The sequence below is a fragment of the Diaphorina citri genome, unplaced genomic scaffold (assembly GCF_000475195.1).
Source record: "Diaphorina citri unplaced genomic scaffold, Diaci psyllid genome assembly version 1.1 scaffold661, whole genome shotgun sequence".
In the NCBI taxonomy this organism is placed as follows: domain Eukaryota; kingdom Metazoa; phylum Arthropoda; class Insecta; order Hemiptera; family Psyllidae; genus Diaphorina; species Diaphorina citri.
This window is the reverse complement of record NW_007378094.1, coordinates 50,641-63,000: the sequence shown is the minus strand read 5'-3', so window position 1 is coordinate 63,000 and position 12,360 is coordinate 50,641. Positions and strand designations below refer to the sequence as shown.

Genomic DNA, 12,360 nt, shown 5'->3' with positions numbered 1-12,360 from the left:
TTATTCTTTCACTCCAGCCTGGTAGTTGCATTCTATACTAAACCAACACGCTGCACATTCCGAGCGGGGTTGAGTGAGGCCAAGAAACTTTCGTTGGAATTGTCACATTTCTTGTTGTGATGGTTCTGCACTTGTTCTGCAACTTGAAAGTTTTGCTAGGAGTTCATTTAAGGTAAGCTTTGCTGCCAATACTCCTTTACCAATCTGATACATTAGGAATCTTTAATCAGAATACGTTGACCATTCATACATTCTTTATTCGACACATTATACGAAAATCGATCTTTTATTTCTTGAGCCTAACATCCTATTTTTATTGTGATTACTTTTCTCATTTATCTGATCGTTCACTAACATGTTATTTCTCTCGGATTTTTCTTTGGAAGTAGGTAGCTCGTAATAAAGAAAAAAAAAAAAATCAAAATTTCCGACGTTACTGACGAAATTCTTTCAGTTTATTTTACTTCTTGCAAGCGCTAGGTCACGGGGTCGATTCCCGCCCCGGGGTGAACCACAGATAAGGTTCGTTCTCGGAACGGCTGGTTCTCTCCTATCCTGCCCTTCCTTCTCTCTCCGATTTCGGGACAATAAGACCTCAGCAGTTACAGTGCCCTCCAAACCTAACTTTTTTCAAGGAGTTTCGTGAGAAAAGACCTTTTTTTAAAAGAGGTTTGACAGAGGGAACTGTAACTGCTATGGTCTTATCGTCCCGAAATCGAAGAGAGAAGGAAGACAGGATAAGAGAAAGCCAGCCGTTCCGAGAACGAACATTATCCTATCAGGATAAAATCCGCCCCGGGCGGGAATCGAACCCGCGGCCTAGCACTTACGAGGCAGACGCACTACCAACTAAGCTAACTAGGCTGGCAGGGATCTCTTTTGTACAAAAAGTACACGGGTAGGTAAGGCACTATGAAGTACAGAACTAAATAAACGTACCTACTCAACCTCAGGGTACTAGAAAGATTACTCCTGTGTACTAAGCAGACTTTATCCCTCTCCTCTCAACTTTTCAACCCCAACGCAATGATAAATAATTTCATTTCCAGTCTCGAGGCAGAAAGTATATACATACCTACAAGATATTGACTCGTTGGAAAATTCATGTTGAGTTATTTGTTCCCAGTCAGCTGCTGCTTGCTGCTTAGACATTTTTTTTATTAAATCAGCAGTAGCAGAAGGAGAAGAGAAAATATGCGAACACTTCTTTCTCTCCGTGTGGAGGAAATTCAATTAAGAAGAGGAGAAGGCAGTACAGTACGCCAGTCATTGAGTTGGTTGCTATGGTAACCAGACGTCCTGTGCTACCCCCACACCCCACAACCCTAACCTAGGCTTCATCGACCCGCGCTGTAACACCACCCCACTCCAAACACTGAAAGCATGCAAACCATGCCGTCGCTTTCTTCTCTCTCTCGAAACCTAGGCTTCATCGACCCGCGCTGTAACACCACCCCACTCCAAACACTGAAAGCATGCAAACCATGCCGTCGCTTTCTTCTCTCTCAAACTTTTCAACTTTGGCATTTTCTACATAACGCCGCGCGCTAGCACAAAGGCGTCGAGACAGTAAATGAATGACCAACTCATTATTTTCAATGATCTTTGACTTTCTGATGGAGGATTTTCATTTTACAACACTTCAAGTTGATGTGTTTCGACAAGGAAGACGAAAGCCTGCATGACATTGTAGATTTTATAGCATGTGCCACGCCCTAACAGCCCACGTGAGTAGACAGTGAGATAGCAAACTAGAGGCAAATAACTAGGTACAAATAGGAAGAAAAGAACAAAGAAGGTAAGTAACTAAAAATATTTTCTTCTTCTTTTATTTAAACTAAACGTCAACTTTTTTTTATAGAAAATAATTATGTAAGTTTGTAAGTAATAATATCTAGTAAAAAAATCTTTCATTTGAGAAAGTTTTTCAAAGTGGGTAGTTTTTCTAATTCCTAATTATAATAAAGTATTTCAATGCGTAGTAAAAAAAAAAAAATCAAACCAGAGATCAACTGAAAAGTAGGTACGTAACGTGAACAATATTAGACTGAGGACAGTTTAACCTTCTTTTAACCCATTACGATTTGTTTTCATTTCAAAAAGTGAGATATCCTCAAATGATCACGAAGACCACTTCTTTGTTTTTCTCTTTTCTTCATTTCTCAACTTGTAAAAACAAAATGGTATCAATAATGAAAAATATTAAACTGATAGTGTAATGAGACATTTTGTTCTAGGCTCACAGTCTAAGCACTACTCATCTATGATGACATAGGTGTCACCTGTCACACGTCACACCTCAGACCCAGTATACCGGTGTATCCCAACACATATGATCCCCCCTACACTATATTTACCACAATTGCATTCGGAGATAACAATTACCCATGTACCTATAGATGCTGCATCATCACTGGAAGTCACCGGATGCAAGGACCACAGGTTTATACCCCGCCGTTTTCATTTCAAAAAGTGAGATATCCTCAAATGATCACGAAGACCACTTCTTTGTTTTTCTCTTTTCTTCATTTCTCAACTTGTAAACAAAATGGTATCAATAAAGAAAAATATTAAACTGATAGTGAAATGAGACATTTTGTTCTAGGCTGACAGTCTCAGCACTACTCACCTATGATGACATAGGTGTCACACCTCAGACCCAGTATACCGGTATATCCCAACACATATGATGATCCCCCCTACACTATATTTACCACAATTGCATTCGGAGATAACAATTACCCATGTATCTATAGATGCTGCATCATCACTGGAAGTCACCGGATGCAAGGACCACAGGTTTATACCCCGGGGCAGACGAGAATCAACTGAGCGTTGCTACTAACGAGGAGGGTGCTGGACAATTTAACACCTGAATATACAACATGTAGTTCACATTTGTAACAATTAAACGCTTAATGAGTGTAAGCCGCTGCGCCGGACATGCTACATCAATTCTGATATTTCCCAGTGAAACAGGACGCTATGGTATTGAGAGGAAAGGGGCGGGAAGGGTTTTTTTTTTTTTTTTTTTTTCTTCAATCTAACATTTTCGATCACGACTTTTCTTTTGAATGAGATCCTCTCAGCCTATGACCCCTGTTATATCCGACATCCAATTCACACATAAATCCTTTATCAGGTGTGTGTGATATTATTTTAATTTGCACTTATATCTGACATCCAATTCACACATAAACCCTTTATCAGGTGTGATATTATTTTAATTTGCACTTATATCCGACATCCAATTCACACATAAACCCCTTATCAGGTGTGATATTATTTTAATTTGCACAAACTCTAAATTCCGTAACACAAGAGTTGATCAGATATAGTCAAAAAACTTCTCCTCTTGATAAAAAATGAACAGAGGAAGTCTCTAAACCGAGCCACCTATCTATACTAGACGATATTTTTTTTTAGGTCCTCTAGTTTTAATTTATAAACACAAAACCAAATTATGTTGATTCAATACTTTCACCTCCCACCATTGAACATTATAGGTACTTATCTACCTATAGTAAAGGTGAATAAAATGAGAATGAGCCATTACAATAAAATTTATTGGAAACGGTTAATTTAATAGTGAACAATCCCTCTCCACTCCTGAAGTTTAATAGTTCAATGAAAGAGAGATGATAACCCTACGTTCCAATATAACACCTACATAAAAGGCTATATCTATCGTTTTACTTTTAAATGTTATTTTTATCTTTTACATAACTGTTCTCTGTAACTGTTCGTAAAAGAATTCAATAACTGAGATTCTGAGAAACAATTTGGATTTGGATTTTGGATTGGTAGGTATTTACAGTTGCATACAACGTTATTAACATGTTACCGGTGTACCGGGTGCCTCACAATTAAACATGTCTCCTCAAAAAGTTACAGCAGAGCTCGTTTTCCGATTCCTGATAGAATTTTAGTATCCTAATCCGTGAAATTCCTGGCTATAGACTGGTATATACCTAGTATCTATCTACCTATGAAGAAAGAAAATAGACCTCTCAGTTAGAGTATACCCGTACAATACGAGAGACAATTTTGAAAACACCTCTATAACTTGTTAAGTGATGAAGACTGACTGTTTTTAGTCCTGATTACTTGTCTTGTCTTCATAGATTCTACTCTTCCGCAAGCGTGCTTGCATACTGGCGCTACCTAGCGAAACAACTGCCTGAAGTCTGACGTCACACATCTTTGAACTCTTTCATTACTTAGAACGGAAAATGAAAATTGAATTTTCGACCTTTTACTTATACATAGTTATTTTTTCGGAGTTTTGACCTCAGATTTAGATTTTTCACTACTTTTTACATAGGAATCGACCATTTATTAATATTTTTTACCCATTTGCAACTGCTCCATTCCCCCCTATACCCATCTTCCTTCCTTCCAATCCCCTCTCTTCCTTCCTCTCTACTTCTCCATCTTCCTCCTTCTTTGTCTCTCCTTCGTCCTTCTTCTTTTTCGTCTCCTTCTTTCCTCGTTTTTCTTCTTAGGCCTATTCTTCTCCTTCTCCATCTTCCTCCTCGTTCCATATTCTTCGTCATCGCTCTCTTCTTCCTCTGTTGTTCTCTATCTTCGTCACCACCTCCTCTTCTCTTTTTCTTTATCGTATTCTCTTTCTCCTCCTGTCTTTTCTATCCATTTCTTTTTATTTATTTCTTTTACAACACTACCACCCCCATTCTTCATCCCATTTCTTTCAATTCTAGAAGTATTCCCCTCCTCCATTTCTGGCATATAAATATGAAAATTGATATCTCCTCTGACAAACGAATCAACATGAATGTTGATGTTGATGATGAATCAACATGAATGTTGATTATGTTCCTCATTAAACTTTCCCCAGGGTTAATGAGGTAAAAACAACCCCAAGTATAAAATTCCAGTATCATATTTCTTTCCCTTCAATTATTTTTATTTATTTTAATAATTTTTCACAATCTACAATTTCCTTTTTTCCTTTATTCTTTTTTGTCATTTTCCAACGATTGAAAGCTAAAATCATAAAATGACAACATAACTAACGCCTCCAATCTCATTCCGCAGTCTACGAGTAGTCCAAGTAGTCTGCTGTCCCTCAGCTTACATCAACAGCCCACAGCCACAGCCTAATTACGATTTGTCAGTAGAAAAGGTAATGCACTCCTTACAGAACAAATAAGATCGTTTCCGACAGATGAAACGCTTACACCCCTGACAATAGTAAGGTGATTTACAGTCAATGGTCTTCGGACAGGCTGTGCATCTCTTGTTCTTAATGGCCCGGCCTTGAGGGATTACGATTTGTCAGTAGAAAAGGTAATGCACTCCTTACAGAACAAATAAGATCGTTTCCGACAGATGAAACGCTTACACCCCTGACAGTAGTAAGGTGATTTACAGTCAATGGTCTTCGGACAGGCTGTACATCTCTTGTTCTTAATGGCCCGGCCTTGAGGAATCATCTCAGCATGATCAGTTAGACCACACACCATAGACACGTTAGCTATCTTGGCTGCTGATTCACGAACAGCAGTAGGGAGAGTTGTCATTCTGGAACGTGCAATCAAATACGGTTTAGCCATCTCTACCGTCATCTTCTTGAGGAAATTCCTGCGCGTCAAGGTTTCATTGGCGTCGTTAATAGTGAAGATGATCTGAGCGTTAATACAGGCAATATCGATCAGACGGAACAGAATATGCATATCCCAGCGGTTGGTTCTCTTGGAGCAGGAATAGGTTCGACACATGGCATCTACCACATCTATCTGACAAGCCAACGCATCATATGTTACTAGCACATCATTGAGGGCAGACTTGACGCTCTGTAGATTGGACAGGAGGAATACAGATCTATCTGACAAGCCAAGGCATCATATGTTACTAGCACATCATTGAGGGCAGACTTGACGCTCTGTAGATTGGACAGGAGGAATACATTGTCATCATTCTTAAGCGTGTGACTGATCAATGTCATGCGGTTGCTGTACAGACAAACAGTTGGTCCATCACTTGTCACCATGCCCGCTGCAAACTCAGGAGGTAGTTCAGGGGAATTGTTTTTGATCTGACCGAGGAAGAATGACTGAGAGAGAGTGAACTGATCTACCAATGAAGCAGAGGTGAATCTCTTGTCTGCGACTATCAATCGGTCTGGACCTTGTAAGGGGGCTGTCAGTTTGGCGACCACTTCATTCTTATCCTTGTCCAGGCGGTGTACAGCAATACCATGCGTATAGTTGAGACGTGCATCACGTACTGACATCAGACGGATACCTACCTTCTTACGAGTAGTATAGCGAATAGGACACTCGCCACGGTATGCAAGACTTTGCTCCTCCAGTGTCACATAGGAACTCAACTCCATGTTATCCTGACAGTTAGTATTGAACTCATCCATGAACTTGAGCACATCCGTTAGATTCTCCTCTGGTGTGAATTGAAAACATTTGAGTAGATTCAGGAAGCGTGTGGCACTGATTGTAGCACGGAATATATCAACACCAAATCCACCAGCATCCCATAGTTCCCGTAGATTTTCATACAGATAAAGTCCAGATAGAATGAGAATCCCTAGAAAAGCTTTCATTTCCGATTCATCAGTGGGCATGATCTCATCCCTGGTTGTGGTTGTGATTTGATCTATTTTACTATTGGTAAGTTTGGTCATGCGTGTTATCATGTCTGGGGTAATGAACAACTGGAAACATTCTTCTGCAGTTTTGGCAGACTCGGCTTTACCTTTGACTTTGGCAGATCCTTGGAATAGGGTAGGGAGCTCATTGAGGGTGTCAGCTGAAGGCAATAGACTCCAATGGGTTTGTTTGTCTTTACTCCGGTAGATGGCAGCATTACTGGATGAGGCATCCATCTTACCACGTGGTAACAACAAGACACGAACCCGAACTTTATAAAATCCACACACTAACAGAATACACACTAAACTAAAGGTTATACCAACAAAATCAAAACGAAGGCAATCGAAAAACTACAGTAATTGAAAATATTCGGAATACACAAACTATTAACACGTGGCTCGCAACACAACACAAACACTGAGACTGGGTATTGGGTAGCACAGCCGGGTAGGTACCTCATTGGTCTAATCACATTGAGCCACCCTCCACTCCTCCCTACCTAACCAATCTCTCTCCATCCCTCTCCTTTTCCTCCTCTTTTTTTCCCTTTCTCCCACAATCCCAAGAATAAAGAGAAACAATAAAAACGAAAATAAAAAGCTGAAGACAAAAACAATAATAATAACAATCAGCCTAATGGATGATGAGACAACATCATTTTCAAATTAGACGAAGGAAAATAAATGGGGGAGCCACTGCTAACGGCTAACCTTCCCGTCACCCATTCATTTTGTTACCAAGCTCAGTGTTTCTTCGCACAGGACTCCTGCATGCGTATAGTTGAGACGTGCATCACGTACTGACATCAGACGGATACCTACCTTCTTACGAGTAGTATAGCGGATAGGACACTCGCCACGGTATGCGAGACTTTGCTCCTCCAGTGTCACATAGGAACTCAACTCCATGTTATCCTGACAGTTAGTATTGAACTCATCCATGAACTTGAGCACATCCGTTAGATTCTCCTCTGGTGTGAATTGAAAACATTTGAGTAGATTCAGGAAGCGTGTGGCACTGATTGTAGCACGGAATATATCAACACCAAATCCACCAGCATCCCATAGTTCCCGTAGATTTTCATACAGATAAAGTCCAGATAGAATGAGAATCCCTAGAAAAGCTTTCATTTCCGATTCATCAGTGGGCATGATCTCATCCCTGGTTGTGGTTGTGATTTGATCTATTTTACTATTGGTAAGTTTGGTCATGCGTGTTATCATGTCTGGGGTAATGAACAACTGGAAACATTCTTCTGCAGTTTTTCCTCCGCAAGCGTGCTTGCATACTGGCGCTACCTAGCGAAACAACTGCCTGAAGTCTGACGTCACACATCTTTGAACTCTTTCATTAGAACGGAAAATTGAATTTTCGACCTTTTACAGTTAGTTTTTCGGAGTTTTGACCTCAGATTTATTTTTCACTACTTTTTACATAGGAATCGACCATTTATTAATAATTTTTACCCATTTGCAACTCCTCCATTCCCCCCTATACCCATCTTCCTTCCTTCCAATCCCCTTTTCCTTCCTCTCTACTTCTCCATCTTCCTCCTTCTTTGTCTCTCCTTCGTCCATCTTCTTTTTCGTCTCCTTCTTTCCTCCTTTTTCTTCTTAGGCCTATTCTTCTCCTTCTCCATCTTCCTCCTCGTTCCATATTCTTCGTCATCGCTCTCTTCTTCCTCTGTTGTTCTCTATCTTCGTCACCACCTCCTCCTTTCTTTTTCTTTATCATATTCTCTTTCTCCTCCTGTCTTTTCTATCCATTTCTTTTTATTTATTTCTTTTACAGCACTACCACCCCCATTCCCCATTCTTCATCCCATTTCTTTCAATTCTAGAAGTATTCCCCTCCTCAATTTCTGGCATATAAATATGAAAATTGATATCTCCTCTGACAAACGAATCAACATGAATGTTGATGATGAATCAACATGAGTGTTGATTATGTTCCTCATTAAACTTTCCCCAGGGTTAATGAGGTAAAAACAACCCCAAGTATAAAATTCCAGTATCATATTTCTTTCCCTTCAATTATTTTTATTTATTTTAATAATTTTTCACAATCTACAATTTCCTTTTTTCTCTCATTCTTTTCCAACGATTGAAAGCTAAAGTCATTAAATAACAACATAACTAACGCCTCCAATCTCATTTCGCAGTCTACCGAGAAGTCCAAGTAGTCTGCTGTCCCTCAGCTTACATCAACAGCCCACAGCCACAGCCTCCTACATGACAAGCCCAAACACAGACCACTCCACTTGGAAATAGCAATGAGAATTTTTTTTTAGCAAATATGAACGACCTTGTTGCCGGCACAGTGAGAGGTAGGTACATAGGTATTCTTTAACCACGATCGAATAAACTACGGACCAAAAAATTCCCGGAGGGACGGACCCAGCTTGTTATTTCTTTAAATTAATCCATCACAAGCACAATGTACTTTGAGCTGAATCTTCCTCGTCTAAAACTTTAGCGGGATAGATTAAGTTTGTGTCGACTGAGAAGCTAAAGGTTCATGGCATTCTTTCTATCGAAATCTTTTCTTCTTAGGTATTATGTATTTACCTACTTTTGTTCATACCTACTTCACTTCATTCCGGTAAACCAAACAGTCTAGGCACTAGGTATTGACACCCACGAAATTGTGTGGAGAACTTTACGATGGCGTTATCGCGCCTCTATTTCCAAACAGGAAGAGGTTGGCGTTCAATATGTGAAGGTTGATATGGTAAGTAACCCAACCACCGGCCGGTCCCAGTGATATGGTAAGCAACCCAGACACCAGACAGTACGCGGTCTGTAGTTGGCCGCCTTCTAAATGTCAACTCGTCACACATATTCCAATAGAGCCCTGAACGCGTTTTATTACAACCTAATAATTTTTGTATTTTTATTTCTTTAAATTAATCCATCACAAGCACAATGTACTTTGAGCTGAATCTTCCTCGTCTAAAACTTTAGCGGGAAAGCGGGATAGATTAAGTTTGTGTCGACTGAGAAGCTAAGGTTCATGTGGCATTCTTTCTGTCAAGATCTTTTCTTCTTAGGTATTATGTATTTAGCTACCTACTTTTGTTCATACCTACTTCACTTCATTCCGGTAAACCAAAGAAGGACTTTAAGATCGGAACAATTTCATCAATTCAATTGAAATTTCGTTTTTCTCACTTTAAAAAATCGGTCTTTCACCAAGTCTCACCTCTCATGCTCAGATTATCATTTTGCACCCACCGCTTCGCATCTCATGGGGAAAATATAATTTAGTTGAAAGCCTATATATAAAATCTACACCGACCCGACTGAAATTGAATTCCAATGAGAGAAACATGTATCATTTTCAAGTCTCACCTCTCATGCTCAGATTATCATTTTGCACCCACCGCTTCGCATCTCATGGGGAAAATATAATTTAGTTGAAAGCCTATAAAATCTACACCGACCCGATAGAAATTGAATTCCAATGAGAGAAACATGTATCATTTCATTTATTTATTAGAGTGTGCCAAATGTATCGTTTTAAATTTATTATTGCTTGTCAAAAAACAGACTCACTTTATAAATTTGTGAGAGGTTCAGGCATGATAGGATTACATCAATGATCTGCAACAACCGTGTTTTCGACATACACTGTACTGTGGTTCGAAATAACTAATGTATTGTCTACAATACAATACAATGTTTATTTATTTGGTGTATATCAATATCAAAACTGTTATACACACACAGGCATGATAGGATTACATCAATGATCTGCAACAACCGTGTTTTCGACATACACTGTACTGTGGTTCGAAATAACTAATGTATTGTCTGAACAGAGTAAAAGCAAGAAAGGTAAAGGGAGACTTTAGAAGACAGGCAAAATGTATCGGTTAGAATCTGAGCCACTTGTGGATTTCTAGAAGTAGGTAGATGAGAAAAAAGACAAAAAACAAACAAATAAATGAGGGAAAGAGAGGGAGGGATCAGATCGCATCTGAATCAGTCTGAACAGAGTAAAAGCAAGAAAGGTAAAGGGAGACTTTAAAAGACAGGCAAAATGTATCGGTTAGAATCTGAGCCACTTGTGGATTTAACGAATGACTACAGCTACAAATAAGCTTTTCGAATGCGATTTTAATCCTAGGTATCAGAAAACAAAGGATACTTTTCAACAAGATCCTAGAAACTCGAAAGAAATTCACGATCTACCCCCATGGATCTGAGTAATCCCACTCAATATTCTGTACAAAGCACTGTAGAGTGTAAAGTGTAGAGTTGCAGAGGCTATGTACTCCCTACTGTGGAGCACTCACACTCACCTATGAAAGAAATTCACGATCTACCCCCATGGATCTGAGTAATCCCACTCAATATTCTGTACAAAGCACTGTAGAGTGTAAAGTGTAGAGCTGCAGAGGCTATGTACTCCCTACTGTGGAGCACTCACACTCACCTACATAGGCGCCAACATATACACCGGACCGGACGTACTAGAGATGGCGTAGGTGACACCAAATGCACTTTACCATTCCAATGAACTATGGAGCTTGGCTGCCAAGCATATTCCTACCTGAGTGGGTAGTACCATTCAGATGGAGCCAGGTTTGCACTTTACCATTCCAATGAACTATGGAGCTTGGCTGCCAAGCATATTCCTACCTGAGTGGGTAGTACCATTCAGATGGAGCCAGGTAGTTCATTTTACATGGATAGAGGTGTAGTGTTCTTCTTCGATCATTAGTTTTTTACTTTCCTTATCCTATAGGAAGGAAAGAATTTCTGGCTTAGCAGTGGCTTTCTTTAAGGTGGCAAGGTTCTTCTGAAGGAGCTTTTTAACGCAATCACCGATTTCGAGTTTATGAATCGTCTCTTAGACGAGTCAGGTCTGTCAAGAGAGTAGACTCATGAAGGAGGATGTTGTTGCTAGCGTTGGCGGCTAACTACTCAACAACAACATCGTCCTTCCGTTTCCTTATCCTATAGGAAGGAAAGAATTTCTGGCTTAGCAGTGGCTTTCTTTAAGGTGGCAAGGTTCTTCCGAAGGAGCTTTTTCACGCAATCACCGATTTCGTGTTTATGAATCGTCTCTTAGACGAGTCAGGTCTGTCAAGAGAGTAGACTCATGATCATGAAGGAGGATGTTGTTGTGACTAGCGTTGGCGGCTACTCAACAACAACATCGTCCTTCCTCACCGATTTCGTGTTTATGAATCGTCTCTTAGACGAGTCAGGTCTGTCAAGAGAGTAGACTCATGATCATGAAGGAGGATGTTGTTGTTGCTAGCGTTGGCGGCTGGCTACTCAACAACAACATCGTCCTTCCTGAGAGACAACCCCCAACCACGAAGGAAAGGAGAATGTCTCGTCAGGGGGTGACGATCTTAGGAACAGAAATTTGCCCACGTACCTAATTTCGTCACCCCCTCGATCTCATCCCCGGATAGCTAAGTACAATTTTATTCAGAGGCCCTCCCCTTGTTGTCTTCCCAACACTTTGTCCGACCTGTGGGGGGCCAATAACCCCCTGTAACCTAATTAGTCAAATGATAACAAGATCATTAATCTCCCTGTCAGGCCTGGCTTATCGTAATAATGAGATAGTACTCGTAATAATAAATTATGAAATAATAATAGTACTTAATAATGCTATAATCAGATCTGAAATGCGCCAAGAGAGAGAGAGAAAAAGACAAGAAAAAAGGGAGGGAAAGAAAAAGGAAGAGGGGAGAGAGAGGGAAAAAGAGATA

General features: G+C 40.0%; 2 protein-coding genes across 3 annotated transcripts in view; both read right to left on the bottom strand.

Annotated features, from left to right (window-relative positions):
• Positions 1 to 12,360, bottom strand: part of LOC103510976 (transcription factor AP-4) — an 80,977-nt gene that overhangs the window by 59,782 nt on the left and 8,835 nt on the right. The gene's annotated exons all lie outside the window — the stretch shown is intronic.
• Positions 1,800 to 7,067, bottom strand: LOC113468162. 2 transcript variants are annotated; one of them, XM_026824880.1, is made up of 4 exons: positions 5,932 to 7,067; positions 5,444 to 5,842; positions 5,121 to 5,279; positions 1,800 to 2,081 (listed from the first exon to the last, which is right to left on the bottom strand). In XM_026824880.1, exons 1-3 carry the CDS (start codon positions 6,860 to 6,862, stop codon positions 5,125 to 5,127), a joined length of 1,485 nt encoding a protein of 494 aa, XP_026680681.1. In that variant the 5' UTR covers positions 6,863 to 7,067; the 3' UTR covers positions 1,800 to 2,081; positions 5,121 to 5,124. The 2 variants fall into 2 exon arrangements, with proteins under 2 accessions (XP_026680681.1, XP_026680680.1); XM_026824879.1 differs by having other exon boundaries at positions 1,800 to 2,084; positions 5,132 to 5,279.

What these genes read in the sequence shown, in the direction of transcription:
- LOC113468162 (XM_026824880.1), bottom strand. Translation starts at nt 6,862, where the DNA reads ATGGATGCCTCATCCAGTAATGCTGCCATCTACCGGAGTAAAGACAAA. An exon ending in CACGCTTAAGAATGATGACA is followed by an intron (nt 5,843 to 5,931) that starts ATGTATTCCTCC and finishes TGTCAGATAGAT; the next exon opens with CTGTATTCCTCCTGTCCAAT. An exon ending in TGCTGAGATGATTCCTCAAG is followed by an intron (nt 5,280 to 5,443) that starts GCCGGGCCATTA and finishes TAATCCCTCAAG; the next exon opens with GCCGGGCCATTAAGAACAAG.